Source organism: Thamnophis sirtalis, unplaced genomic scaffold (genome assembly GCF_051295495.1).
Source record: "Thamnophis sirtalis isolate CommonGarterSnake01/CBP01778 unplaced genomic scaffold, rThaSir2_p1.2 scaffold_9, whole genome shotgun sequence".
Lineage (NCBI taxonomy): Eukaryota > Metazoa > Chordata > Lepidosauria > Squamata > Natricidae > Thamnophis > Thamnophis sirtalis.
In genome coordinates, this window is record NW_028261389.1 from 76,584,679 (window position 1) to 76,610,265 (window position 25,587).

At 42.7% G+C, this 25,587-nt stretch overlaps 1 protein-coding gene across 1 annotated transcript in view; it reads right to left on the reverse strand.

Moving 5' to 3' along the window:
- Window positions 1-6,714: 6,714 nt before the first annotated feature.
- The window catches only part of SLC26A4 (solute carrier family 26 member 4), a 32,615-nt gene continuing 13,742 nt past the window's right edge, over window positions 6,715-25,587 (reverse strand). The window contains exons 9-20 of the mRNA XM_087722574.1: window positions 24,948-25,061; window positions 22,891-22,968; window positions 21,157-21,252; window positions 18,452-18,558; window positions 16,922-16,991; window positions 15,425-15,517; window positions 14,835-14,930; window positions 11,650-11,880; window positions 9,761-9,815; window positions 8,319-8,464; window positions 7,839-7,919; window positions 6,715-6,738 (exon numbers count right to left, since the gene is read on the reverse strand). Coding sequence (XP_087578700.1) covers window positions 6,715-6,738; window positions 7,839-7,919; window positions 8,319-8,464; window positions 9,761-9,815; window positions 11,650-11,880; window positions 14,835-14,930; window positions 15,425-15,517; window positions 16,922-16,991; window positions 18,452-18,558; window positions 21,157-21,252; window positions 22,891-22,968; window positions 24,948-25,061 — 1,191 coding nt within the window. The remainder of the gene's footprint in view (window positions 6,739-7,838; window positions 7,920-8,318; window positions 8,465-9,760; window positions 9,816-11,649; window positions 11,881-14,834; window positions 14,931-15,424; window positions 15,518-16,921; window positions 16,992-18,451; window positions 18,559-21,156; window positions 21,253-22,890; window positions 22,969-24,947; window positions 25,062-25,587) is intronic.

Here is a 25,587-nt window from a genome sequence, read left to right on the forward strand (position 1 = left end):
GGCTAAGGCATAGCAAGAATGGTTGCTGGAATTGGGTTTTTCCAGTGAAAAGAAGGACTAGGGGGTGACATGAAGGTAGTCCTCCAATTTTTGAGGGGGGGGGTGCCCCAAAGAAGAGGGACGTCAACCTATTCCCCAAAGCACCTCAAGACAGGGTAATGGATGGAAACTAATCAAGGAGAGAAGCAACCTAGAAATAAGGGGAAAAAATCCTGATAGTTAGAAAATTAATCAGTGGAACAACTTGCCTCCAGAAGTTGTGAATGCTCCAGCAATGGAGGTTTTTAAGAAGATGTTGGATAACCATGATTTTACTGAAATGATGCAGGGTTTCCTACCTCCAAGGTTCTGTTCTGTTCTATGCTATGCTATGCTACGCTATGCTATTCTGCATTCTATTCCATTCCATTCCACATTCTATGCTATGCGCCAATTGATGAAAGAAATGTCCTTCTGGGTTAGGCTCCAAGTGGGGAAAAAGACACTGGAGACATGGAGGCTGCTTGGAAAGATGGTTTATTGGTGGACAGGACCACATGGCTTGAACTCCTGAACAGAAAAGGTGATCACATGCTTCAATGTTGGGTGGAGAAGAAGAGAAGGGCTGAGGGAGGGGCTTATAGCAATAGCAATAGCAATAATAGCAATATTATTGCTAGGCTTTTTATAACCTGTTCAGTCCCACCTCTCTGTTTCCTGTTCCTGTGTAAGAAATGTATTCTGATTGGTTGTCAGACTCCCAGGGGGCCATGCAGGGGAAACTCTCTGGGCTGTGTTTTGAATCCAGGTTTGGTTGAGTTCTCAGATGCCATGTGGTCAGTTGGTGCCAATATTATCATGCTTTCCTGTAGCTGAAGTGGAGAAGTCTTTATTATGTAAAGTGGACTAGCTTGGCCTTCTTAATGGCCCATTGACAAGGTGGGGATGGGCAGGAAGCTACAGGCAGCTATTCTGTCTTTTAAAACGTGTTTCTTCCTTTTCACATCCAGAGAAATATTCTGCCTTTTCAATATTTCCTAGGATATTTCATTTTTCTGGGAGACGGCTGGGTGATAACTTCCTACACCGTTCCTCTATTCTGTTCTCTGTTCTATTCTGTTCCTATTCCCATTCCTATTCTAAACATAAATCTATTTAAGCAAATATCAGGGTTAGAGGGGGAAAGACTTCAGACCATAAACTCCAGTCATCTCATTTGTGGGTCAGTCTCTATTTTCTGGCTCCAATGAGGACAGGTCTTCCATTGAGACTTTATTACTGCAATAAACTCTCCCTCAATTCCGGGAGAAGGACTTGGAAGAAGAATAGTTTGTTTTGCTTTATTCCTGAGATGCTTTTGAACTTCCCTGTCAAGGTTTATAAAAGAGTTGAGCTAGAAATATTCAGAGGGTTGGCAGCTCTTTGCTGTCCTCTAGTGGTTATTTGGGTTTTACAGTCCAAATCTGGTAAAGCTTGGAAGCCAACTGTACAGATAATAATCTGACTGCAGAGGTCTGATGAACAAACAGTTCTTATATCTAGGCTCCTTTTAAAAAATGGCGCCGCTTCATGTCGAATTGCATCCTGGGAATTGTAGTTCCTTCCCCCCCCACCACCATCCCGGTGCCCCGCGACCCGCCTTCGGGCGGCGTTCTAGTTGCCTTGGTAACGGACGAGCATCTCCCCCCCTTGTGGCGTTGGGGAGAGCAGAGAAGAGAAACTAAGCAAATTTAAAATGGAGCGAAGTTAAAGTACACTTAACGCAACACCACAATTACACACTAGGCAGCAGAAATCACCCAATAAAAAATTATTATTAGAGCAATTAGAACAACTCCCAGAATTCTCCAGCCAGGATGACCATTGCAGAGAATTTGAAAGATCCATCCATCCATCCCATCTGTCCGTCCGTCCATCTGTCCATCTGTCTCTGTTCGTTTGTCCTATCTATCTATCTATCTATCTATCTATCTATCTATCTATCTATCTATCTATCTATCTATCTATCATCTCTATCCATCCATCCATCCATCTATTTCTATCCATCCCTATCCATCCATCCATCTATCTATCCATTTATTTCTATCCATCCATCTCTCTCCATCCATCTCTATCTATCCATCCATCCATCCATCCATCTATTTCTATCCATCCCTCTATCAATCTCTCCATCCACGCATCCATCTGTCCATCCGTCTTTCTGTTCATTTGTTCTATTTATCTATCCATCTATCTATCTATCCATCCATCCATCCATCCATCCATCCATCTTTCTAACTATCCATCTATTTCTATCCATCAATCCCTCTCCATCCATATCTATCTATCTATCTATCTATCTATCTATCTATCTATCTATCTATCTATCTATCTATCTATCTATCCATCCATCCATCCATCCATCCATCCATCTCTATCCATCCCTCTATCTATCTCTCCATCCATCCATCCCTCTATCTATTTCTATCCATCCATATCTCTCCATCCCTGTCTGTCTGTCTGTCTGTTCGTCCATCCATCCATCCATCCATCCATCCATCCATCCATCCATCCATCCATCCATCCATCTATCCACCCCATATTTGTATGCCATCAAAAGTTGTACGACTACCTGCAACGTATCAGCCTTAACAATTCTTAATTTTTCAAAGTTGTTAATAGCAAGTACAAGAACAATGTTATTATTGTATCTAATATCTTGTATTCCTCCCCCCACCCCATCCCCAAAATAGAAACCCAGCAAGGTGGGTTAAATTGACTTTAGAATCGTGTAAGATGAGGTTGGGTGCCGAAACATACAACCCCAGGCACTAAGAAATAATAAGGCGGTCATTTTTAGCCATCTGAGAATGTTGTCTCCAAAAAAAAAATCGTGTTTCATATGTTATCTGGCTCTCCCACACTTAACTGCATTAAGTTTATCAATCAAACATATTTAATGGAAAATTGCCGTGGTGGTAGTCTTCTGAGAAGCACTACAATCTCCCATCAAATTCATTTACATTGTCAAGTTGTTGTACACAAATATGGACACCGATAACATGCAGTTTAATATTTGCTCTGCTAGTGTGCTTCCTTTTACAGTAAATACCCTTCTAACTATGGTCTGTGGTTAGTAAGATTTTTACAATGCCCATTGGAATTTTAAAAAGAAACTTACTTAACCCTTGTAATGTGCACCTGAAACAAGTTTATAAAAGAGAACTTAACAGCTGTATTCTTTTCAGCAACCTATTATTATAAATAGTATATATGTGGCATTTTATTTAATACTTTTTGAACACCTAAAGAAGTCTATTTTATAAAGAAGCTACTCAATACACTGAGGGTTAGTTTGATTGTAGTGGTTAAGGCAGCTTAACTGGGAGACTGTGAGTTCTAGTCCTGCCTTAGACATTAGATATTGGGGGCCCTTGAGCCAGCCACCTCTCTCAGCCCTAGGATGGTAGCAATGGCAAACCCACTTCTGAAAATGTTGCCACGAAAATTACAGGGATTAGTGCAAGCAGATTCTGAAAGTCAAGATTGACATCAAGGCAAAAAACAAAGAAAAAAGTTCCACAAATAAATAAGCAAAAACTCCCATCTTGGATTATCTTTCTATAGGTATTATAATGCAATAAAACTTTTAACGTGTGCAGTATACCTGTTTTTCTTTCATATTATATCATACAGATTGATGTATGTAAATAAAGTGTGATTAATTATTCAGGTATGGTTTCAGAGGATCTTTTAAAATAGAGGTAAAATTAAACCACAATTTCTTATGCTAAAAATTCCATAAAATACATCAATAAAATATTTCAACAGTTGTATTTACAAACACACAGGAGGACATTCATACATTATGTAAACGCACATGTGTATGTGAATGCTTATGTCTGTGTGTAAAAAGGAAAACGTTTATCCTTTTATTATTTTCAAAAAGAAGTCAATATTTTATCAAGAATCTAGCAAATAATTTTAACCAGATCAAGAACAATGCATTTGTTTTTGACTGAAGAGACTGATTTTCATGTAGAAAGAAATTAAAATGGTTTGGGACCCCTTTAAATTGGCCATATCTTATTGCAAAAAGTTTTTTTTTAATGTACTTTTCATCAATAATACAGAATACATTTCCCTATACGGTGAGAGCAAAAAAGTTGAGAATAATATGCGTAGGTGTTCCCTGGAAACATTCTACAAATATATAACATCTCATTTGCTAATGTATGACAATTTTGATTTCAAATTCCTCCCAACAGCACTACTGAACTGACTTAAAAACTGAACTACTGTTACAAACAAAAGTTGAATGCATTCCGGAATGCCTGATCTTTCTGTTCTTTTGCTCAAGCAATCTGAAATTAAATAAGTTTTCGTTTAAATTAAATTAAATTATTAATTTAATTCCTTAGTTCTAAGTGCACTTCCCTTGGGAATTTAGCCTGTTAGAAATTAGCCTGTTTCCTTATATCAAATCAAAGAGAATGTCTGTAACTCAGGGTTGAACTGAGGGGTCCTTGGTATTTTCTGAGCTTGGTGGTTTTCTTGCAGACATTTCATTACCCAACTAGATAACATCATCAGTGTTCTAGTTGAAACACTGGCAAGCAAATAGTCAAACTCAAAGAGCAAAAAGGACCTCACTTTTTTCTTATATTTTTTGTGGCCCTCAGGCACAACCTTCTACAGAATGCTTACAAGCGGAAAAAGTGACTTTTTCAGACAGACAAACAATTTTGCAAATGTTTATTTATAAATCTTTTATGAAAGGGATAAGTACAGAAAGATTCCCAGCCCCAGAAAAATCTGTTTATTCTCAAAATATTTCTCCTGAGTATATATATATATATATATATACACATTAAATTAACGCTCCCAAATCAATATCCAATTCCAGAGGCACCTGAAGGGAAGGGATTTTTAAAAAAATCAACATGATCACCACCATATGAACGAAGCCCCGCCCCATTCATGAGTGGCACTTCCACAATTTGCATATCAAAGGAACAGAGCTTTGATCACAGAGGTCGAGAGTCTAATTTTTTCATTTCCATGCGGATACTCCTTTCCAGTTGTTTAGTTTTTTTTAAACTGCACATCCACACTGAGGACTAGCATAATGTTTTGCGTTACAATGATTCTGTGCAGCGGAAACACAACTTTAGACCTTAACTCGCCCGGGCCTGAAAGATATATTGTTTTACTGCCGCGCTTCCCAACCTTGGTGACTTGAAGATGTCTGAACTTCAACTCCCAGAATTCCTCCCCTTGGGGGAATTCTGGGAGTTGAAGTCCACACATCTTAATGTTTCCACGGTTGGGGAAACACTATTTGATTGCAAGGAACGAAATGGCGCTTTGTTCCAGAACAAATAATTTGCAATTTCCAGAATAGCATAGCCATGTATTGGAGATATTTGTGAATAAGCATTAATTAACAACTAAAAGATGATGTTTCAAGAGTAAAATCATAGACAGATATACAGTACGTTGCTCCAAAAAGTGTCAGAAATGGAATTGGGTGTAACAATGAAACCCAGTTTATAATTTTAAAAAAAAATTGAGTCCATAATATTGCACAGTTCTGCTCCTTAATACGGTTAAATCAGTGTTTCTAAACTTCGGAACTTTTAAGATGTGCGGACCTCAACTCCCACAATTCCCTAGACAGCTTAGGGAATTCTGGGGCTAAAGTTGAGAAATGTTAAAAGATGCCGAAGTTGAGAAACAATCTAGAAGATAAAGGGTGAAGATACACTATTATAGTGAGGGCTAACCTTTTTCTCCTTGTGGCTGAAATCGTGGGTGTGCCCACAGCCGTAAGGCAGTCCGCCCGGCCCCAATGCACACGCGCTCACGACCTCCCTGCAATCTCCCCACTGCTCTGCGCATGCGCTCAACCCCCATGTTCACCCCCACGCGTACGTGTGACCCTCCCGCCTCCCTGAAGCCTCCTGGGACCAAAAATGGAGCATGGTGGGGGGAGCTGTACCCCCACACGGTCCATTTTGGGCCTAGCAAGCCTCTTTGAAGCCTCCTGAAACAAAAAAAAAATGGGGCACAGGGAGGGGGGCGCACTGCGCCCACCCGTTCCACCATCCCTGCGCATGTGCCTGCATCTTGCGCATGTGCACGTGTCTCACCCATGCATAGTGGAGCTGAGCTGGGTGAAAAACTCACGCACCTGCAGAGAGGGCTCTGTGTGCCATCTGTGGCATGGGAAAATAACTTTTGTATTGCTTCAATGTAAAATATGCTGGAAGAGTTTTCGCCTTCTCCTCCTTCTTGGAGAATACTTTTCAAACTAACATTGGTCTCTCTTGATTTAAACCTTGCAGGCGGGGGGCGGCGGATTCAGAAACTTAAAACGAACCCTCTGATTTCTGTGGAAGTTGATTAAATGCCCTCAATGTTTTTTTATGCTAGCTTCTGAGGCCACATTTTGTGCTTCGAGATTATTGTGTTATTTTGCCTGCCACAAACAGTTCCAGCTGGACAGGTAGCAAGTTTGGCACCTTCCCACAACATACATCAAAATCACAACAACGCATAAACGCATATGCGTGAGCACTCCCGGTGCAGAACAGGTCGGCCAATAATTTAAATAAGTTATAGGATGCAGGGAAAGAGGGAAGTCTCTTGAATAACACAAATATTTTTCTTCTAGTGCAACAGTGTCCTGTAATAAATTGCTTGAAAATAGTGATGTACACTCTCCATGGTCTTCACGAGCCCCAAGGCTGGCTTTTATGAAGCAAGTCTGCGCATAGCCTAGTTTAAAAGGAAAAAGGGAAATAGGATTATAATTCTAAATTTGAAGTGAAAAATGTAAGGAGTAAACAGATGCTGACTCCCGCTGTAACCGTATCATGTATATATCAGATTAATTCAGTTGGCTTTTTTTCCCCAAAGGACTCTCAAAAATGGTTTATTGAAGATGCTGCAAATGTGGTGCTAAGAGAACCCAGTTACCAGGACAGAATCTTAACTTGTCCTTGGTGCTCTCTGAGCTTGGTTGTTTTCTTGCAGATATTTAATTACCCAACTAGGTAACATCATCAGTGCTAGGAGGGAGGGGAGTTTGCAGGAAGGAGGAGGAGGAAGAGGTGGAGGAGAAGGACTTGTAGGGTCCTTGGTGCTCTCTGAGCTTGGTGGTTTTCTTGCAGACATTTCATTACCCAACTAGGTTACATCATCAGTGCTAGAAGGGAAGAGGAGGAGGAGGAGGAGGAGGAGGAGGAGGAGGAGGAGGAGAAGGAGGAGGAGGAGGAGGAGGAGGAGGAGGAGGAGGAAGAGAAGAAGAAGAAGAAGAAGAAGAAGAAGAAGAAGAAGAAGAAGAAGAAGAAGAAGAAGAAGAAGAAGAAGAAGATGATGATGATGATGATGATAATGTGGGGTCCTTGGTGCTCTCTGAACTTCGTGGTTTTCTTGCAGACATTTCATTACCCAACTAGGCAACATCATCAGTGCTAGAAGGAAGTGAGGTTTTGTTCTAACTTGGTTCTGAAGTTCTGATGACTGGGACCCTGCTCCTACAGTCCCATGACCACATTTTGGGCACTCAAGAACCAGCTCACATTTACGGGCTATACCATAATCCCATGACCATAGTTTACATGTTTCCCCAAAAATGATGTTTAGTTCCTGTTTGCCACAGAATCAGCCCATAGTGAACTATTAGTTTGCTTAGCAAACTCAGAGTTCGCCTAACAACGGCTGCAAACAACGATTGGACATGGGATAACCTGCTTTATCCCTGTCTCAACTTATGACTGTAATGGCCAGGCTACACTACGGTCATAAGTCTAGAGCTACCAACTACTAGTTTATGCTAAAAATCATAACAATGCAGATTTGAAATGAAATCATACCTCTTCTTGGGCATCTAGCTGTTCATTCTGATTTATTTCTGGAAATTCTATTGGTTCTTTGGACTCCTGCATTAAAGATATCTGGGCCACAAGAACATATAGTTATTAATATGACAAATAATAAATTAATTGAATGAGTGGATAATACTGTTCTGCTAAACAGTTAAATATAATTCCCTGAAAATTATAATCTTCATTATAACAAAAAGAAAATAAATGAAAACCTTTGTTAACAGTCATGGTCCTTGAATCTGCACAGTGCTATTTTTCAAAAATTATTTAAATTGCATTTAAATAGCCATCGTTAATATCCTTGGTTTCCCCCACAAAGACAGGTAACCAAGTATTTCCTTTTCTATCAAACATTGCAAACTGTGATTAAAATAACCGGGGCTTGTGTGAAAATACGTTTATGTGCATGTAAATAAAATGTTCTACCCATAGGCACATAAATAAATATAAAATATGTACCGGCCTTACCTTTTCAGCGAGAGGGTCTTGGGCCTCTCTATACATGGCTTGGCTCTGTATGTGTAAAACAGCATCGTGGACAGTCAGGAAAAATAAATCTTTCTGAATGTCATCATCAAAAAAGGCACATAGTTCCAATGTTTTAATAATGTTGTCTGTGGGAAAAATATATAATAAGATATTACCAACACCATACAGATGACAATCAGTTTAAATATTCAGACCTGTTAAAAACTCTCTCTCTCTCTTTCCTATCATCTATTTACCTTCTTTCTATCATCTATCCATGTATTTTTCTGTCATATATCCATCTATCTCTACCATCTATCTATCTATCTGTATCTCTGTTCTGTCCTGTTTCTCTCTCTCTATCATCTATCCATCTATCCATCCATCCATCCATCCATCCAACCAACCAACCAACCAACCAACCAATCCATCCATCCATCCATCCATCCATCCATCCATCCATCCATCCATCCATCCATCCATCCATCCATCCATCCAACCCATCCATCCATCCATCCATCCATCCATCCATCCATCCATCCATCCATCCATCCATCTCTAATTATTGTCATAAAATAGTTTTTTCCTTCCATTAACAGAATAAATAAGTAAAATAAACTTATGAAAATTCTACCTTATTGAAGGTGCAAATAGTAAGCTCATGAAAAGGACTCTTTTTTTTTTAAAAAAAAAAAGCAATTTCAAAAAACTCTTTAGAAAGTTTTGCTCCTGTTCCATAATAAGCTTATTTCAAAATACTGTTGACGCAACATATTGTACAAAGGTATAATGTGTAAGAACAAATATGGATTACAGTGCATTGGTGTTTACCTAGGAAAATTGGAACTAAATTAATGTATAGAATACAGGTAGTCCTCGACTTACAACAGGTCATTTAGTGACTGTTCAAAGTTACGACAACACTGAAAAAAATGACTTACAGCTATTTTTCACACTTATGAGCTTTGCTGCATCCCAGCGACCATGTGTTCAAAGTTCAGATGCTTGGCAACTGACTCATATTTATGACGGTTGCAGTGCCTTGGTGTTACATGGTCCCCTTTTATGACCTTCTGACAAGCCAGATTCGCTTAGCAACCGGGGTCAATAACTTAATAACTGCAGTGATTCATTTAACAACTGTAGCAAGCAAGGTCATAAAATGGGGCAAAACCCACTTAACAAATGTCTCAGCAACAGAAAATTTCGGGCCAAATTGTGGTCATAAGAGGGAGATTTATCGTGAATTCTGCAATGTTGTTAACTTGATGGATATAAAAATTGAAGGGCTGAGAATGTAATTAGGTATGCAGTGGGAGATCATTAACATCATTACTTTCAGAATTATTTCTTCCAGGCAAAACCGTTCCCCCACACCATTCTCTCTACTCTGTTTCCCTGTAACAAATAAAAGCTGTAATAATGTGCGGATTTTTATTTACCTAGGTGTGATGCGATGTACACTGAGACATCAATTCTCTTGAACTCTTTGACAATCTGTAAAAAAAAATATGATGGGTGTTATTTTAAACACAGCTTTAAGGACACATGGGGAACACTAGAGGGAGCCGAGGTGGCGCAGTGGTTAAATGCAGCACTGCAGGCTACTGCTAGATCAGCAGGTCAGCGGTTCAAATCTCACCGGCTCAGGGTTGACTCAGCCTTCCATCCTTCCGAGGTGGGTAAAATGAGGACCCAGATTGTTGGGGGCAATATGCTGACTCTCTGTAAACCGCTTAGAGAGGCCTGAAAGGCCTATGAAGCGGTATATAAGTCTACTGCTATTTTCAGAATTCACTTTTCTGATTAGGGTATGATTTAAATCTGTAAATCTAGCACACGGAGCCATTTAAAGGTGGCAGTGATAAAAGCACAAATTTAAAGGTTCGATCGGAATTGACCCAGTAGTAAAGATAAATCTTTTATGCTTGGATAAATGATGACGACAGAAGATAAAATTTGGAGGTCAGAATTGAACTGTGGTGTCCTTGGCTGTTTTCTTGCAGACGGTTCCTTACCAAACTAGGTAACATCATGAGTGCTGAATAAATAACACTGGTAGCCCTGATGATGTTGCTTAGTTTGGTAGTGAAACGTCTGCAAGAAAACAGCCAAGGACACCCCAGTTCAATTCTAAACCACCAAGATCAGAGAGCACCAAGGACCTCACGTGGATAAATTGAATGCAATTGAGAGATTTCTTTACAATCTCTAAACTGGGAATCGCCAAACGCATTATTAAGATCTTAACACCGCATTCTAGGTCAGAACTGACAATTAGGATTCCCAAGCATTTGGGTGTCAAAATAGAGAAAAGGTAACAGCATCAATTCGAATTATCTTGGTAGGGGAATTCAACCATAATTCCTCCAGTGTGGTCACTATCTAATTATAGCAGGAGGTTGGACTAGAAGACCTCCAAGGTCCCTTCCAATGCTGTTATTCTCTTCTATTATTCTATACATTCTGAAGCTTGTAGAAACCATGAAAGAGTGACGGAACGATTAGTATCCCTGTAGCTTTAAATAGAATGGCAGAGTTGGAAGGGACCTGGGAGGTCTTCTAGTCCAACCCCCTGCTTAGGCAGGAAACCCTCCACCACTACAGACAAATGGTTGCCCAATCTCTTCTTAAAAACTTCCAGTGATGGAGCACCCACAACCTCTGGAGGAAAGTTGATTCATTGTTCTAACTGTCAGGAAATTTCTCCTCATTTCTAAGCTGCTTCTCTCCTTGATTACTTTCCACCCATTGCTTCTTGTCCTACCCTCAGGTGCCTTGGAGAATAGCTTGACTCCCTCTTCTTTGTGGCAACCCCTGAGATATTGGAAGACTGCTATCATGTCTCCCCTAGTCCTTCTTTTCATTAAACTAGACATACCCAGTTCCTGCAAGCGTTCTTCATATGTTTTAGCTTCCAGTCCCCTCATCCTCTTTGTTGCTCTTCTCTGCACTCTTTCTAGAGTCTCCACATCTTTTCTACATCGTGGCGACCAAAACTGGGTGCAGGATTCCAAGTGTGGCCTTGCCAAGGCCTTATAAAGTAGTATTAACACTTCACGTGATCTTGATTCTATCCCTCTGTTTATGCAGCCTAGAACTGTGTTGGCTTTTTTGGCAGCTGCTCCACACGGCTGACTCATATTTAAACGGTTGTCCACTAGGACTCCAAGATCCCTTTCTTTTTTTGTGTGTTTAAGAAAACTTTTTATTTTGTTTCTGCAAACTTCGCATCTTTGCAACACATTACACTTCTTTTACATATCTAATCCCTCTCGAATGATCTAATTTTAACCGTAGATCGATGGGGAAAACGAGAAAACAGTCTTACCGCTTTCATTACTCTGACGGCTACTACATCCATGAACGAGACGGCTCCAAAGTCAAAAATTAGGCTGTGTAGTGGCACTAGCGGGACGTTTACTTTGACAGGAAGTTCTGCGTTCCAGTCCACCTGGATCTCCATTTCTTTGGTTGGAATGCCTGGATCTACAGGATCTTCTGGGTCGTCGTCAGATTCAAAGCCTTCATTGACAGTACCAGAATCACTGATAATACCATTCTAATACGGAGAGACAGATACCAGGTTTAACACCTTCTTTAATTACAAAGGTATAAAAATACAGATTTTTTTTCCCCCCTCCACAACAAAATAGTTCTAATCAACTCGTGGCAAAGCTAATAACTTCGTATTTTCTTTGCGTAAGTCAAGATACAGAAACTTTCCTGGGAATAGAATTGATGCCCCATTGTTTAAAAACCAAATCAGTGGAATCTAGAGGCGTGAAGGCGAGCCCTAGGGTGGCACGCAGAGCCCGTTTCCAGCCTCTGGAGGGCCATTTTCACCCTCCCCAGGCTCCTAGAAAGCCTCTGGAGCCTGGGGAGGGCGAATAAGCAGGACCACCATGCCATCGCATGCCAAAAGCAGGGGGGAGGGCAGCGGGGAGGGCATGCATGACTGGGGGGGTTGCACGCGCATGAGCGGGGGGACGGTCTCCACACGGACGACCCCGCTGCGCTCCCGGCTACTACCCGGGGGAGGGCCTTCTCTGTGGCAGCTCCGGCCCTCTGGAACGAACTCCCCGCAGAGATCCGGACCCTCACCTCTCTCTAGGCCTTTCGAAAAGCCGTCAAAACCTGGGTTTGCCAGCAGGCCTGGGGTTGATGAGTTCCCCTCCCCTCTCGACTTGTGTGGTTGCGTGATTCTTGCTTATTTTAATTATCTGTATTCTGTCCTATGTTTCCCCTTTTCCCCTTTTGAGTTGTTCACCGCCCTGAGTCCCACCCGGAGAAGGGCGGCATACAAATAATAAAAATTCAATTCAACTCAATTCCCCCCGCTTTTGGCACTCGATAGGAAAAAAGGTTAGCCATCACTGATTAAGGCACCGGGCTAGAAAGTAGGCAATGGTGAGTTCTAGTTTGCTGTAGTCACAAAAGCTGGCAGGTGGTTTGGGGCCAGTGGTGGGATTAAACATTCCTTACTACAGGTTCTGTGGGAGCGGCTTGGTGGGCATGGCATGGTGGGCAGGGGAAGGATACAGCAAATTCTTCATTCCCTCCCGATCAGCTGGGACTCGGGAGGCAGAGAATAGATGGGGGCGGGGCCAGCCAGAGGTGATATTTACTGGTTCTACTCAAACTTTCCGCTACCGGTTCTCCAGAACCGGTCAGAACCTGCTGAATACCACCTCTGCTTTGGGCCAATCCATCTTTCCAAACAGCCGCCTTGTTTCCAGGGTCTTTCTGCCCACTTGGAACTGAACCCAGAAGGATGTTTCTTCCAGCGAAGTAAAACATGGCATTCTCATCCAACCCATGGTTGCCATTAATATGCCACCTGCATAAGGAAATCAGTGTATTCTTCACGCAAAGCTCAGAGTTGTACTAATTCCTCGGCTGCGTCCAGGTTTAATGGTTGAACGAGGTCGTCTGATCATTTCCCTTCTTCCAGGTGAAAATTATTCACCAATGTTCTGCCCTCCCAATTGTGGCTTCTAGCGGCATTATCACCCACGCTAACTTTCAAGTCACATTCCGGGTTTTGCTTTGATCCCAAGTCAATTTTCTTATCTCGAATCTTCTCTGTAGTCAACTTTATCGCCTGATCTAGATGTTCTAACTCGCATGCATTTCTCTCTTCAGATTCTTTCTGAGCTCTGTAACTCTTTAGTTTCATGATTCAATCCAGTGATGGCTAACCTTTTTCTCCTTACGTGCTGACAGCGTGTGCACGCACGGGCGCCCACACCAATGATGCAATGCCCCCGCTCCCCTGGACATGCGCACGTGACCCCTGCGTCCCCCCGCCCCTCCATGCATGCGTGTGACTTCCCCGTGCCCTATTTTGGTCCTAGCGGGCGTCCCTGAAGCCTCCTGGGACCAAAAACGGGCCACGCGAAGAGGGGGGCACCATGCCCCCCCGCGCTTCCCCAACCTCCTGCGCATGCACGGACGTTTCCCAGATGCGTGGTGGAGACCTGAAAATCAGCTGGCTAGAGGGAGGTCCGTGCGCATGAGCAGTAGAGCTGAGCTTTGGGCAACAACCGAAAAGGCTCTATGCGTCACGGTTCGCCATCACGGATTTAATCTCTCAAATTTCGTCCAAGGATGCAAGTTATTATGTTTTTTTCAGGGAATGTCCCAGTTTCTTCATGTAGGAATCCATGGCCCACAAATACTTCTGCTGTACGTTGTACTGGCTGTCCTCGATTTATGACCACAACGGAGCCCAAAATTTCCGTTGCTAAGCGAGACACTTATTGGGTTTCGCCCCATTTTACAACCTTCTGTGCCACAGTCGTTAAGTGAATCGCTGCAGTTGTTAAGTTACGAGCATGGTTGTTAAGTGAATCTTACTTCCCCAGCGACTGTGCTAGACAGAAAGTCGTAAAAGGTGCTGTCACACGACCTGGGGACGCTGCAACCGTCATAAATATGAGTCAGTTGCCAAGCACCTGAATTTTGATCATGTGACCATGGGGATGCTGCAACGGTCGTTAGGGTGAAAAATGCATAAGTAACAGTCATTAAACAAATGGTTGCATCTTGAGTGCATACTCCTTCATTCTTGCTATTCTAGATTATTTTGCTGCCTTTTGTTTCCCCTTTTTTTAAAATGTGGTTTTTATTTACTTCTTAATCAAATGTAGAGCCCACCCATCTCATTCCAAAAAGTGACTTTGGGTGGTGTGCAGTATGAAAATACAGTTTGTATTGTTTTGAACGCTCTGTTTTGTAAATATTTTACTTGGGCACGTGAGATTCAACATTAAGGCAGAGAAAGCGAGAGAAAGGGAAATGAAGTGTGGATAAAGTTTGGCTGTGGAAATTCACGAGGATCTCGAGACTCGCTTGCTAATTAGATTTTTGTGCCTCCAAGTAATTAAAAGTAAAATTTAAAAACAACAAACAGGTTGCATGTAAAAACAAGAGAAAAATAATTTCGAATCGTACTGCCCACCATAAAACCCAATTTGAAGCGAACTGAGCGAAGAATAAAGATTGGCACATTACTTTGGTTGCTTTTAATTTTCCTTTCTTGATGAGCTTCTGTATTTTTCTCAAAGCCTTCAGCCTCTTGTTGTAAACCCGGACGGCATCAAATCCCACCTTCAAAGAGCAAATTTGGTCATTTTAGTATTTTAGTTGTGTTTACACAGGGGGCAGGAAATGAAACACCTTAGCCACAATCCATTAAAAATAATGAGCCTCAATTGTTTTTTTTTTACACATTTATACGCTGACGCTCATCCAGCCCAGAATTTCAGGAAGAAAACATGCATTCCCAAGCAGTTTCTTAGCCAGTTATCATCCATTTCCAGGTCTGTCTCCCCCTCCCTCTCCTCCTCCTTCTCTCTGCAAACACCACTCCCTACCAGCACTGATGATGTTACCTAGTTGGGCCATGAAACGTCTGCAAGAAAGCCACCAAGCTCAGAGAGCACCAACTCAGGACCCCACAGTGGTCCTCGTCCTTCTCCTCCTCCTCTTCCTCTTCCTTTCATTTCAACAAACCTCATCCCTGCTAAACGTCACACTGGACACTGTTGTTGGTGTTTTGAGAAGCCCTCAATAGCACCCCCTTCAAAAACATGACTACTTACAGTAGATTTGACACTGCTTCTTAGGCCGTCGATATTAGCATAAAAGATGGGACTCGAGAACTTGAGAATCTTCACTCCTTCAGGTTCAGCAACCTGTTGGGAAAAAAAAATAAGGTTTTTAAAAATTGTTTTCAATATACATTTATATCGTCTTTGCAACACTTCTACATCTTTTAAATATCCATTATGTTTCTTCCATCTACAGAATATATACCTTATACATCTATCTATATATAAATACACCTTTTACATAAATGCATCTTTTACAGACATCTGATCCTCTTGTATTTCTTACTTCGTACTGTTTTTAAATACAATCTATTTTATGTTTTCCCCTCTTATTAATTCTGCAGTTTTGTATTTATTTTCTGGTCTCTTGATCTTTTTTCTTCCCTTTATTGCCTTCCTACTTTTTACCTCTTTCCTCTAGCCATTTGTACCACAAGTTCCATACTAGTGGTACTTAGTGAGTCTGCCCATTCTGGTGCATTCCAGTATTTTTTTTAAATCACATTTCCTTCTCTTGGCGTATATATTCATTTTTCCAGTTCTATGCGTATGTGATTCTTGCTGCCGTGATTACGTGTAATATTACGTAGGTATTTAGTTTTTTTTTCTTATAGTTCCCTGTTGTGGCCTAGCAGGAGCCGTTGGAGCTGCCGATGGATTCCAACAGCGAGGGGCCCTATGAGTTGGCTCTGGAGGATGTGGAGGACCCTGGACAGGGTTCCGACTCCGAGCAGGGCGCAGAGAGACTGGTTGGCCACCAGGTGGTGCCTGAGCCTTGGACCAGTGGGGAGGAGACAAGGGAGAGTGATCCAGAAGCCGGCAGTGAGTTGTTCCTGGATGCCCGGAATCAAAGAGCTAATAGGCGTCAGGAACAGTTGCGCAAGTACAGGAGGTAATTGCGCTCAGCTGGTGGTCATTAGGCTCCTCTCCAGACTATAAAAAAGACTGCTTGTGCACACGCCCCTCTTGCAGAAGTCAATGCATTGACTAAAGAGAACTGTTGTAACTAACTTGGCAGGCTGGATTGCTGCCAAGGTTTGTCTGAGTTGCTGCCAAGGTCCTTATCTGTTTGTTTGCTTGGCTTTCAGCCACCGAGATTTTGGTTTCTTGCTATTAAAGTACATTCTAGTTAAGCTTGTCTCGGCTTTTGTTACTGGATGGAGGAAGTGGTCAGAACAGTTCCCCTTAATTATTCCTAATAAAAATAGTTCTGGTTTTAGTTCTATTGGGTGTGTAATAATCTCTTCGAGCCAGTCTTTTATTTTTGTCCAGTATTTTTTTTGCAAAAGCGCACGTCCACCAAGTTTTTATTTCATTAGCTTTAGGTTCAGGAAAAAAAAAAACCTGGTAAAATGGCTTGACGCCAGAAGTTGTGGGTACTCCATCACTGGAGGTTTTTAAGAAGAGAGTAGACAACTTCGAAATAAATCTTACGACATCGTTTTTCCCTCTGAGTATTTGAAATATTAGTTTGCTAGACAGTCTTACGCTTTTGTATTCTTTGACGTTCTTATATAGATCCGTACCAGGAACGTTACCAAGTTTACCCCAGGAAGGACTGAAAAAAAACAAAATAAAACATTGATCAGGATAAAGATTTAAAAATTAAACACATGTAATATACAATGCAGAATTTGTTGCAAAACAACGGTTGTGAGGAATATTCAAAATTTGTTGGAAACAATGACTGCGAGGAATATATAACGTTTCTTGCAATCAATGGTCGCTGAGCCATAGCTGACAACCTAACTTGTCAAATACAGGTAGTCCTCGACTTACGACCACAATTGGGAGCAGAATTTGCATTGGTAAGCAAGGTGATTGTTAAGTGAGTCACAGCGTATTTTGCAACTTTTTTTTTTTGCCCTGGTTGTTAAGTGAATTATTGCAGTTAAGTGAATCATTGAATCATGCCGCTATTAAGCGAATCAGGCTTCTCCCATTGATTTTGCTTGTCGGAAACTGGCAAGGTCACAAATAGCGACCACGTGAACCCAGGATGCTGCAACCAGTTGCCAAGTGCCCAAATTTTGATCATGTGACCTTGGGGATGCCGCAACAATACTAAACTCAAGGACTGGTTAATGAATGATTCTGAACTGCTGGCCGAAAGAGATTTACAGGAGGCTTCGGGTGAGGACAGCCTGCAGGTCAGTGAAGAAGAGGAGAAACAACTGCCTTCCGTGGTGGATCCGAGAGCCCGCAGGGCAGAGAAAAGACAAGAGCCAAGGAGATCTGCTAGCTTACTTGGCAAAAGGCTCGCCCGTCTTGATGGGGCTGCACTGGAAAGCTGTTTATCACGACAGGCAGAGGGAGGGGTTGCTGAGATCAACGTGTTTGGGTTCTACCAGTATGTGTTTGTTTCTTGTGTTTCATGCTTAACTTTGCGCCTTGGAGACTCCAAACTTCTCTTGCCGAGCTCTCGTGGGCGTATTTCAGTTTGGCCTGGTGGACTGCCCCACTCACTCACACACAGAGAGAAGTGTGTGTTTGGAGAGATTAATCATGTTCCCCAGAAACCCTCTCCCAACCTCAGAACTGTCCCAAATCCAGCCACAAGCAGGCCAAGTTTAATCCTCAAGGCAATGGCCGATAATCCATAAAACCATGGAAAGTGGCTCCAAGAAATAAGTCCACCAGTCTCCAAGGCAGGAAGCACAAGAAACAAACACATACTGGTAGAATCCAAACACGTTGATCCCAGCAACCCCTCCCTCTGCCTATCGTGATAAATAGCCTTCCAGTACAGCCCCATCAAGACGGGCGAGCCTTTTCCCAAGTAAGCTAGCAGATCTCCTTGGCTCTCGTCTTTTCTCTGCCCTGCGGGCTCTCGGATCCACCAACTTCGAACAGTTGCTAAGTGAATTGTTTGTAAGTCGAGAAGTATCTGTAACAGCAAAAGCGATGGCAGCTTTTATAGCACTTCATGCTTGGAAAAAACACCTCCATCTGTGCAAGGATTTGCAATCATTTCCCTGTCTTGGGTGCAACATTCTTTTTAAAGATTATTATACTCACAACTGAACCCTCATCACAACTGTTAGCAGTGCGAATATCAACCCGGCAAGTAATCCTAAATCCAATCCAAGGATGATGGATGCTACGCATGTGAAAACCCAGATCATCTGGAAAAGAAATAGATGGGAGATGTTAATTAAACCCAGTAGGCATTACAGTGCAGGTAGTCCTCGACTTACGACAGTTCATTTAGTGACTGTTCAAAGTTACGACATCGCTGGGAAAAAACGATTCATGATCGTTTTTCACACTTTGTAGCATCCCCCGTGTGACCAAAATTCAGATGCTTGGCAACTGGTTCGTATTTATGATGGTCGTAGTAGCCTGGGGTCATGGGATAATGTTTTGTGAACAAGCAAAGTCAATGGGGAAGCCAGATTCACTTAACAACCGTGTGGCTAACTTATCAAACTGCAGAGATTCGCTTAACAACAGTGGCAAGAAAAGTGATAAAACGGGGCAAAACTCACTTAGCAAATGTTTCACTTAACAACAGAAACGTTGGCCTCAATTGTAAGTCGTAAGTCAAGGACTACCCATATATATCAACCTGAGTTGATACGTTTCTGTCTTAGCCTCATTTTTATTTAATCTTACTTTCCGGAATGTGAAGAGGTTAACACCGCTTTATTACTGTTGAAGAATGGCTACCTGTTCTGTCCCCCCTTCACGGCTCTTAACGAACGGCCAGACAAATAAACTTAAAAGGAACTTTTCTTTATCAGTTCACAGTTCAAACTGGCTTCGAGCCCAAAAATAACATTAAATACAAGTCTCCGACAAGAATGCAAAACAAAAACTCTTACAAGCAATGCACTTCTCCAGTGTAGCCTTGAATCAGGGTTACAAGAAACAGAAAGCACTTATCCAAGTGTATCTTCCATAAATGACGATGAATAATCAAGCAATGTTGTACCAAACAAGGAACGTATGTTGACTCCTGCGACTAGGGCGTGGCAGCATCCGTCCTTTTATCTCCAAACCTGCCTCTACAAGCCCCAGCTGCATAATGAATCTTGTATCCCGAAAAGAGTCACAGCAGACATCCGCTGAGTCACAACAGCTACCCAATATGGATTTAATGGGGCAAGGTTAGAAAGTTCACACCGGAGGATACACACAATCTTTGCACCTTCCTTCCGTCAATTAGAAGAAAGGACTGTAGCCTTACTTTCCTCCTAATGTGCTAGTCTTCTCTAGCGAGCATTTATACATTTTTCTGCAGCCATCCTCTGGAGAGCATGATAAATATTACTGAAGCTTCCTCAGTAGAAACGTAGCTATGTAGGAAGCAGAGGTGGATTCCTACCAGTTGGACTGGTTCGGACCGGATCGGCCGAATAGATAGTAACTCCCACGGAGTTACTCCCACGGCTACCCACGGATCCGAACTGGTTCTATCGGCGGCCATCTTGTTTTTTACCTACTGCGCATGCGCGCGTGTGATGCGCGTCCCTGAACCAACCGGCAGTAAAAGAATCCAGAACCAGGATTCTTTTACTGCCGGTTGGTTCAGGGACGCGCATCACACGCGCGCATGCGCAGTAGGTAAAAAACAAGATGGCCGCCGATAGAACCAGTTCGGATCCGTGGGCGGCCGAGTTACTACCTGTTCAGCCGAACCGGTCCGAACCAGTCCAACTGGTAGGAATCCACCTCTGCTTCCTACATAGCTATGTTTCTACTGAGGAAGCTTCAGTAATATTTATCATGCTCTCAAGAGGATGGCTGCAGAAAAATGTATAAATGCTCGCTAGAGAAGACTAGCACATTAGGAGGAAAGTAAGGCTACAGTCCTTTCTTCTAATTGACAGGAGGACAGTGCAAAGTTTGCGTGTATGCACGCAGCTCCCGCATGACACTTCTGCACATGCTCAGAAGCCGCTGCCGCTACTGGTTTGCTCGATCCAGGCCGAAGCAGTAGCAACTCACCTCTGGCCTGGTTTTCCTTGCCTGACACAGTGATTGTCAGTGGTCAGAAATTTACTGGAATAATCAAAAAGCACTTTTTTGTGGTTCCACCACAAAACCGCGGTCGTCTAAAATGTGCTCGACGAAACCGCGTACCTGACGTCATCACAGTGCGACGAAAAAAGCACGCTGTGAGCGGTAAAGCTAAAATTAACACGTAAAACTAAACCTAACCCCCCCAAACCTAACCCTAAACCTAACCCTAAACCTAACCCTAAACCTAACCCTAACCCTAACCCTAACCCTTAACCTAACCCTAAACCTAACCCTTAACCTAACGCTAAACCTAACGCTAACCCTTAACCTAACCCTAAACCTAACCCTAATGCTTAACGTAACCCTAACCCTAACCCTAACCCTAACCCTAACCCTAACCCTAACCCTTAACCTAACCCTAACCCTAACCCTAACCCTAACCCTAACCCTAAACCTAACCCTTACCTTTACGTGAATCGGCTTGCTTTAAAAGCGCTTTTTAAAGCGCCCTTTTTTCTCTGCGGTCGTTGTTGTCGCGCTGCTGATGACGTCAGCGACGCGCTTTAATCGGGCGCGCTTTAGTGGACCGCGGTTTTGTCGTGCCACGCTTTTTTGTCCCCTCCCCCCTTCAGAGACATGAGATTCCCAGCGAAGGATTCGTTATTAAACAAAACGAAAGGCGGCTGCTTAAATAGGGAAGAGATGAATTCAAGCGTGACCGATAACTCTACGTTCTTCGCGAACAGAACTGGACTCACAGCGTCTGCTTTGCTCTGCCTCCATAAACGAGGGACGTCACAAACTTGCATAAACATCCCTTTCAGGTTTGCAATGACCACAGCTGCCAAAACAGACTACGAAGAGAGGAGAAAGAAACATTAGCCTGTTGTTGTTGTTGTTTGTGGGGGGGGGAGTAAAAATCCCTTTGAGAGATTCCTAAAGAAGATACAGGTAGTTCTCGCCTTGAAGCAATTCATTTAGTGACCGTTCTAAGTTATAACGGCACTGAAAAAAGGTGACTTTTACACCTGTTTTTCATACTTTTACAACCTTTGTAGCATCATGGGATCAAAGTTCAGAGCTGAAGAAGCTTCTTGGATGAGAAGCAAAACATCTTCAAGGAAAAAGCAAGGAAGTCCAGTTGCCTCCTGAAAAAGCACATTCGGGACTATAGAGCTACAGATATTCTTTTTCCTTGAAGCAGTAATTTAAGGATCCCCTTCGATTTTATTTCCACAACAGGACCTGATCTGTGTTATTAATGCAATGCAATGCAATGCAATGCAATGCAATGCAATGCAATGCAATGCAATGCAATGCAATGCAATGCAATGCAATGCAATGCAATGCAATGCAATGCTGAGGTGGCGCAGTGGTTAGAGTGCAGCACTGCAGGCTACTTCAGCTGACTGCAGTTCTGCAGTTCGGCTGTTCAAATCTCACCGGCTCAGGGTTGACTCAGCCTTCCATCCTTCCAAGGTGGGTAAAATGAGGACCCGGATTGTTGTTGGGGGCGATATGCTGACTCTGTAAACCGCTTAGAGAGGGCTGAAAGCCCTATGAAGCGGTATATAAGTCTAACTGCTATTGCTATTGCTATTGCTATTGCTATTGCTATTGCTAATGCAATGCAATGCAATGCAATGCAATGCAATGCAATGCAATACAATACAATACAATACAATACAATACAATACAATACAATACAATACAATACAATAGCAGATGGGTGCAAATTTGAATGCCATAGCATTGCAAGGAAATAGATGAAGCTGGAAGATAGTTTACTGTGTTTTTAATCTAGTTGAAATGTTAACATACAAAAAGAAAAAAATGAAAAAGAAAAAATAAAGAGAAAAAGGAATAGAGTAGAGTAGCGTAGACAGAGCAGAACAGAACAGAACAGTAACAATTTTGGGGCTCAATTGTGGTCGTAAGTCGAGGAAGGCCTGTATATAATATATTTTATTGAGGGAAGAAAACAAGGATGTTCTTCTTGAATGCCAAAGTTATGAGATGGCTTTTGCACTTTTAAAAATTTTGTTACCAAGTTTACCAAGGGTAAACCAAGACAATGGGGTAAACTGGTTTCTCTTAATGACCAATGGATTCATTTAGCAATGGCAATAACAACTGTGACAAAAAAGTTCATAAAATCGGGCGGGACTCGCTGAACAACCGTCTTGCTGAGTAATGGAAATTCTGGTTGCGATCGTTGAAGACTACTATATGTCCGGTGGATAAAAGGACAATTTCATAAGCACTTGTAAATACAATACAATACAATGCAATAGCAGATTGGAAGGGACCTTGGAGGTCTTCTAGTCCAACCCCCTGCCTGGTCAGGAAACCCTATACCGTTTCAGACAACTGGCTATCCAACATCTTCTTAAAGACTTCCAGTGTTGGGGCATTAAGAAAGTAGAGGAATTTCTGTTTACCAAGGAGCACAAAATATTAAATAAACAGTAAAATATATCAGAACAAAATACCTTTTGTAGAGGTTCCAGAAGCTTCCCCAACGCTACAATAGCAATTAATACGATAAACGCTGAGATTATACCGGCAATCTGAAAAGAAAACATTTGGAACCATCAAAAAAATAAGTTTGTTTTCAGGAATATTTATGCAAAGCGGAAACACCTCAGCTATTTCCAGCATAGATTCTAAGTTGTCAAAATAGCATTTTGAAAGAATCAGATTATTTTTTTTAAAAAAAAATTCTTCTTGTTGCTATGCAAGGAAATGTGATTTCGAAACCCTATTTTGAAACTTGATGTTTGTATGATTTATGTTGATTGCTTATGATTATCACTAAGTGTTGTCTCTAATGTTTTGTGATAAATGTGTGTTACAATGACTAGGACACTGATGGCAAAACTATTCGGCACCGAGGGCCGAAAAGATTGTGCAGAAACATCACGCACGTGGGCACACACTCATCGGGGCCACAATCCAGAAAGCCAAACTTCTGGGTTCTAATGCACATGCGTGCCCAGCGATCGGCTGGCTGGCACGCATGTGCGGGCCGGTTTTCAGCACTGCTGCGGGCTCCAAGGGATCACACTCCTGGAAAGCTGAATTTCCAAGTTCTAGCACGCATGCGTACCCGGTAATCAGCTGGCTAGCGCACATGCACACACCGATTTTCGGCACTGCCCACACGGACAAAGGACAGGGGATCATCGTGTGTGCATGCGTGCCAGAAACCCGGAAGACAAACAGACAAGGATGCACGTGCCGGATGACATGGCTTCATGGGCCACTTTGGGCATATAGCAATAGCAATAGCAATAGCAGTTAGACTTATATACCGCTTCATAGGGCTTTCAGCCCTCTCTAAGCGGTTTACAGAGTCAGCATATCGCCCCCAACAACAATCCGGGTCCTCATTTTACCCACCTCGGAAGGATGGAAGGCTGAGTCAACCTTGACATATGTGCCCGGTTCGCCATCATGGGATTATGAAAATGATCTATCACTATTGCTGTACGCACACTGAGAGGTTATGCACCGGAAACAAATTCTTTGTGTCTCTAATCACACTTGGCCAATAAAGAATTCTATATTGTCTTCTAACCAGTGGTGGGTTCCGGATTCCGTTCCAACTGGTATGGTTGGAACGGCCCTGGCGTCACCCACATGGAGACGTGCGGCGCGCACATGCGTCATACTTGCCTGCGACGCTTCCGCAAGGCTCCACAACGCTCCAGCTGCTTGGCGTAGCGTAGCGCAGGCGCCATACATGCCATGTGAGTGCACGGAAGCACCAAAAGCTTAAAGGACAAGTAAGAAGCTCGGGCGGGTGGGCCCTCCGGAGCACCGTAGCGGAACGGTAGCCAGTACTCCGGGCAGGAGCACCGCCTGCAACGCTTGCAAACCACTGCCTGCTCGCCAGCAATTCACCACTGCTTCTAACAATCTCTTTGTAAGGGCCCAAAGTTTAATTCCCCCCAATATTCTCCTTAACTACCATGACTTCTGCCTTAACTATCAACTCGTCATAAATAAATATGAAAGTGATTGTTCTGATCATTCAAGTCAGATGCCAATGTCCAAATTCGACGTTGTCCCTGCAAACTGACTTTACAGCAAAAGAATAAATTACATCAATTCTTCCATAATCTTGTCTCTTGAAGGGCTTCGCCTCCTTTGTGTTATGTTAAAATACGATGCAACTAGCGTCAACCGTCAGATGATTTCAGCGGTGTGTTTCACATTGTGTTACCAATGGTTCGCTGCCCGTGCGCCCGCTTGCTTTGCAGACGCCCGTGCCCCTTCTGCGCATGCGTCCAGCCTTTCACATATGTGCTGTGCTTGCGTGTGGACCTTCCACGCATGCACCTAACCTCAAAAACATGCCTAAATAGGACGGCATAGAAGGGGGGGCAGCCCCCCCTGAGATTTCCGCTATCGGTTCGGGTGAACCAATCCAAACTGGCTGAATACCACTTTCTGAGTGAGTTGTTCAAAATGTGCTCCACCAAATCAGTTCCAAGAATGATGGGCAAGCAGTAGAGATCTCTTCATCCTGAGCCAAATGAAATACCTGAGTTTTTCCACCTGTACTTTCTTGGACCGCGGTGCGAGACAGCGCGGTGGTAGCAGCGAAACAGGAAAAGGCTCCTGAAAAAATATTACTGATTCCAAAGGCGATAAATTCCTAGAAAGTTAGAAAATGGGAATGAACAAACAATGTATAAAAACTAAAACAACAACTAAGTCCTTCATCGCACATGGCAATATTTTATTAGGCTTGGAGAATGTATAGGTATTTCTATGCCACCGTTGATAAGTGAATCACTCCTGTTATTAAGTGAATCACGAGCTCATTAAGTGAATCTGGTTTCCATCACTGACTTTGCTTGTCAGAAGCTGGCTGGGAGGGGTGCAAATGGTGATCACGTGACCATCTGACCATCATGTGATACAGGCAGGTTGCCACGCATCAGGATTTTGATCTTGTGCAGTTGTGAGCACCAGTGAGAAGTCACTTTTTTCAAGGTCACTGTGACTTTGAAGGGTCTCTAAATGAATAGTTGTGTGTCGGGGATTAAAGACTAAGGTCTCCTCCTAAAGCTCAGATTTAGTTGCAGGAGATCTGCGGTTTCCATTCTTGTTTGTCAACGGGTGCAACTTTGAGAGGAGTGGGGAGTTCTGGGAGTTGAAGTCCAGACATCATCAAAGTT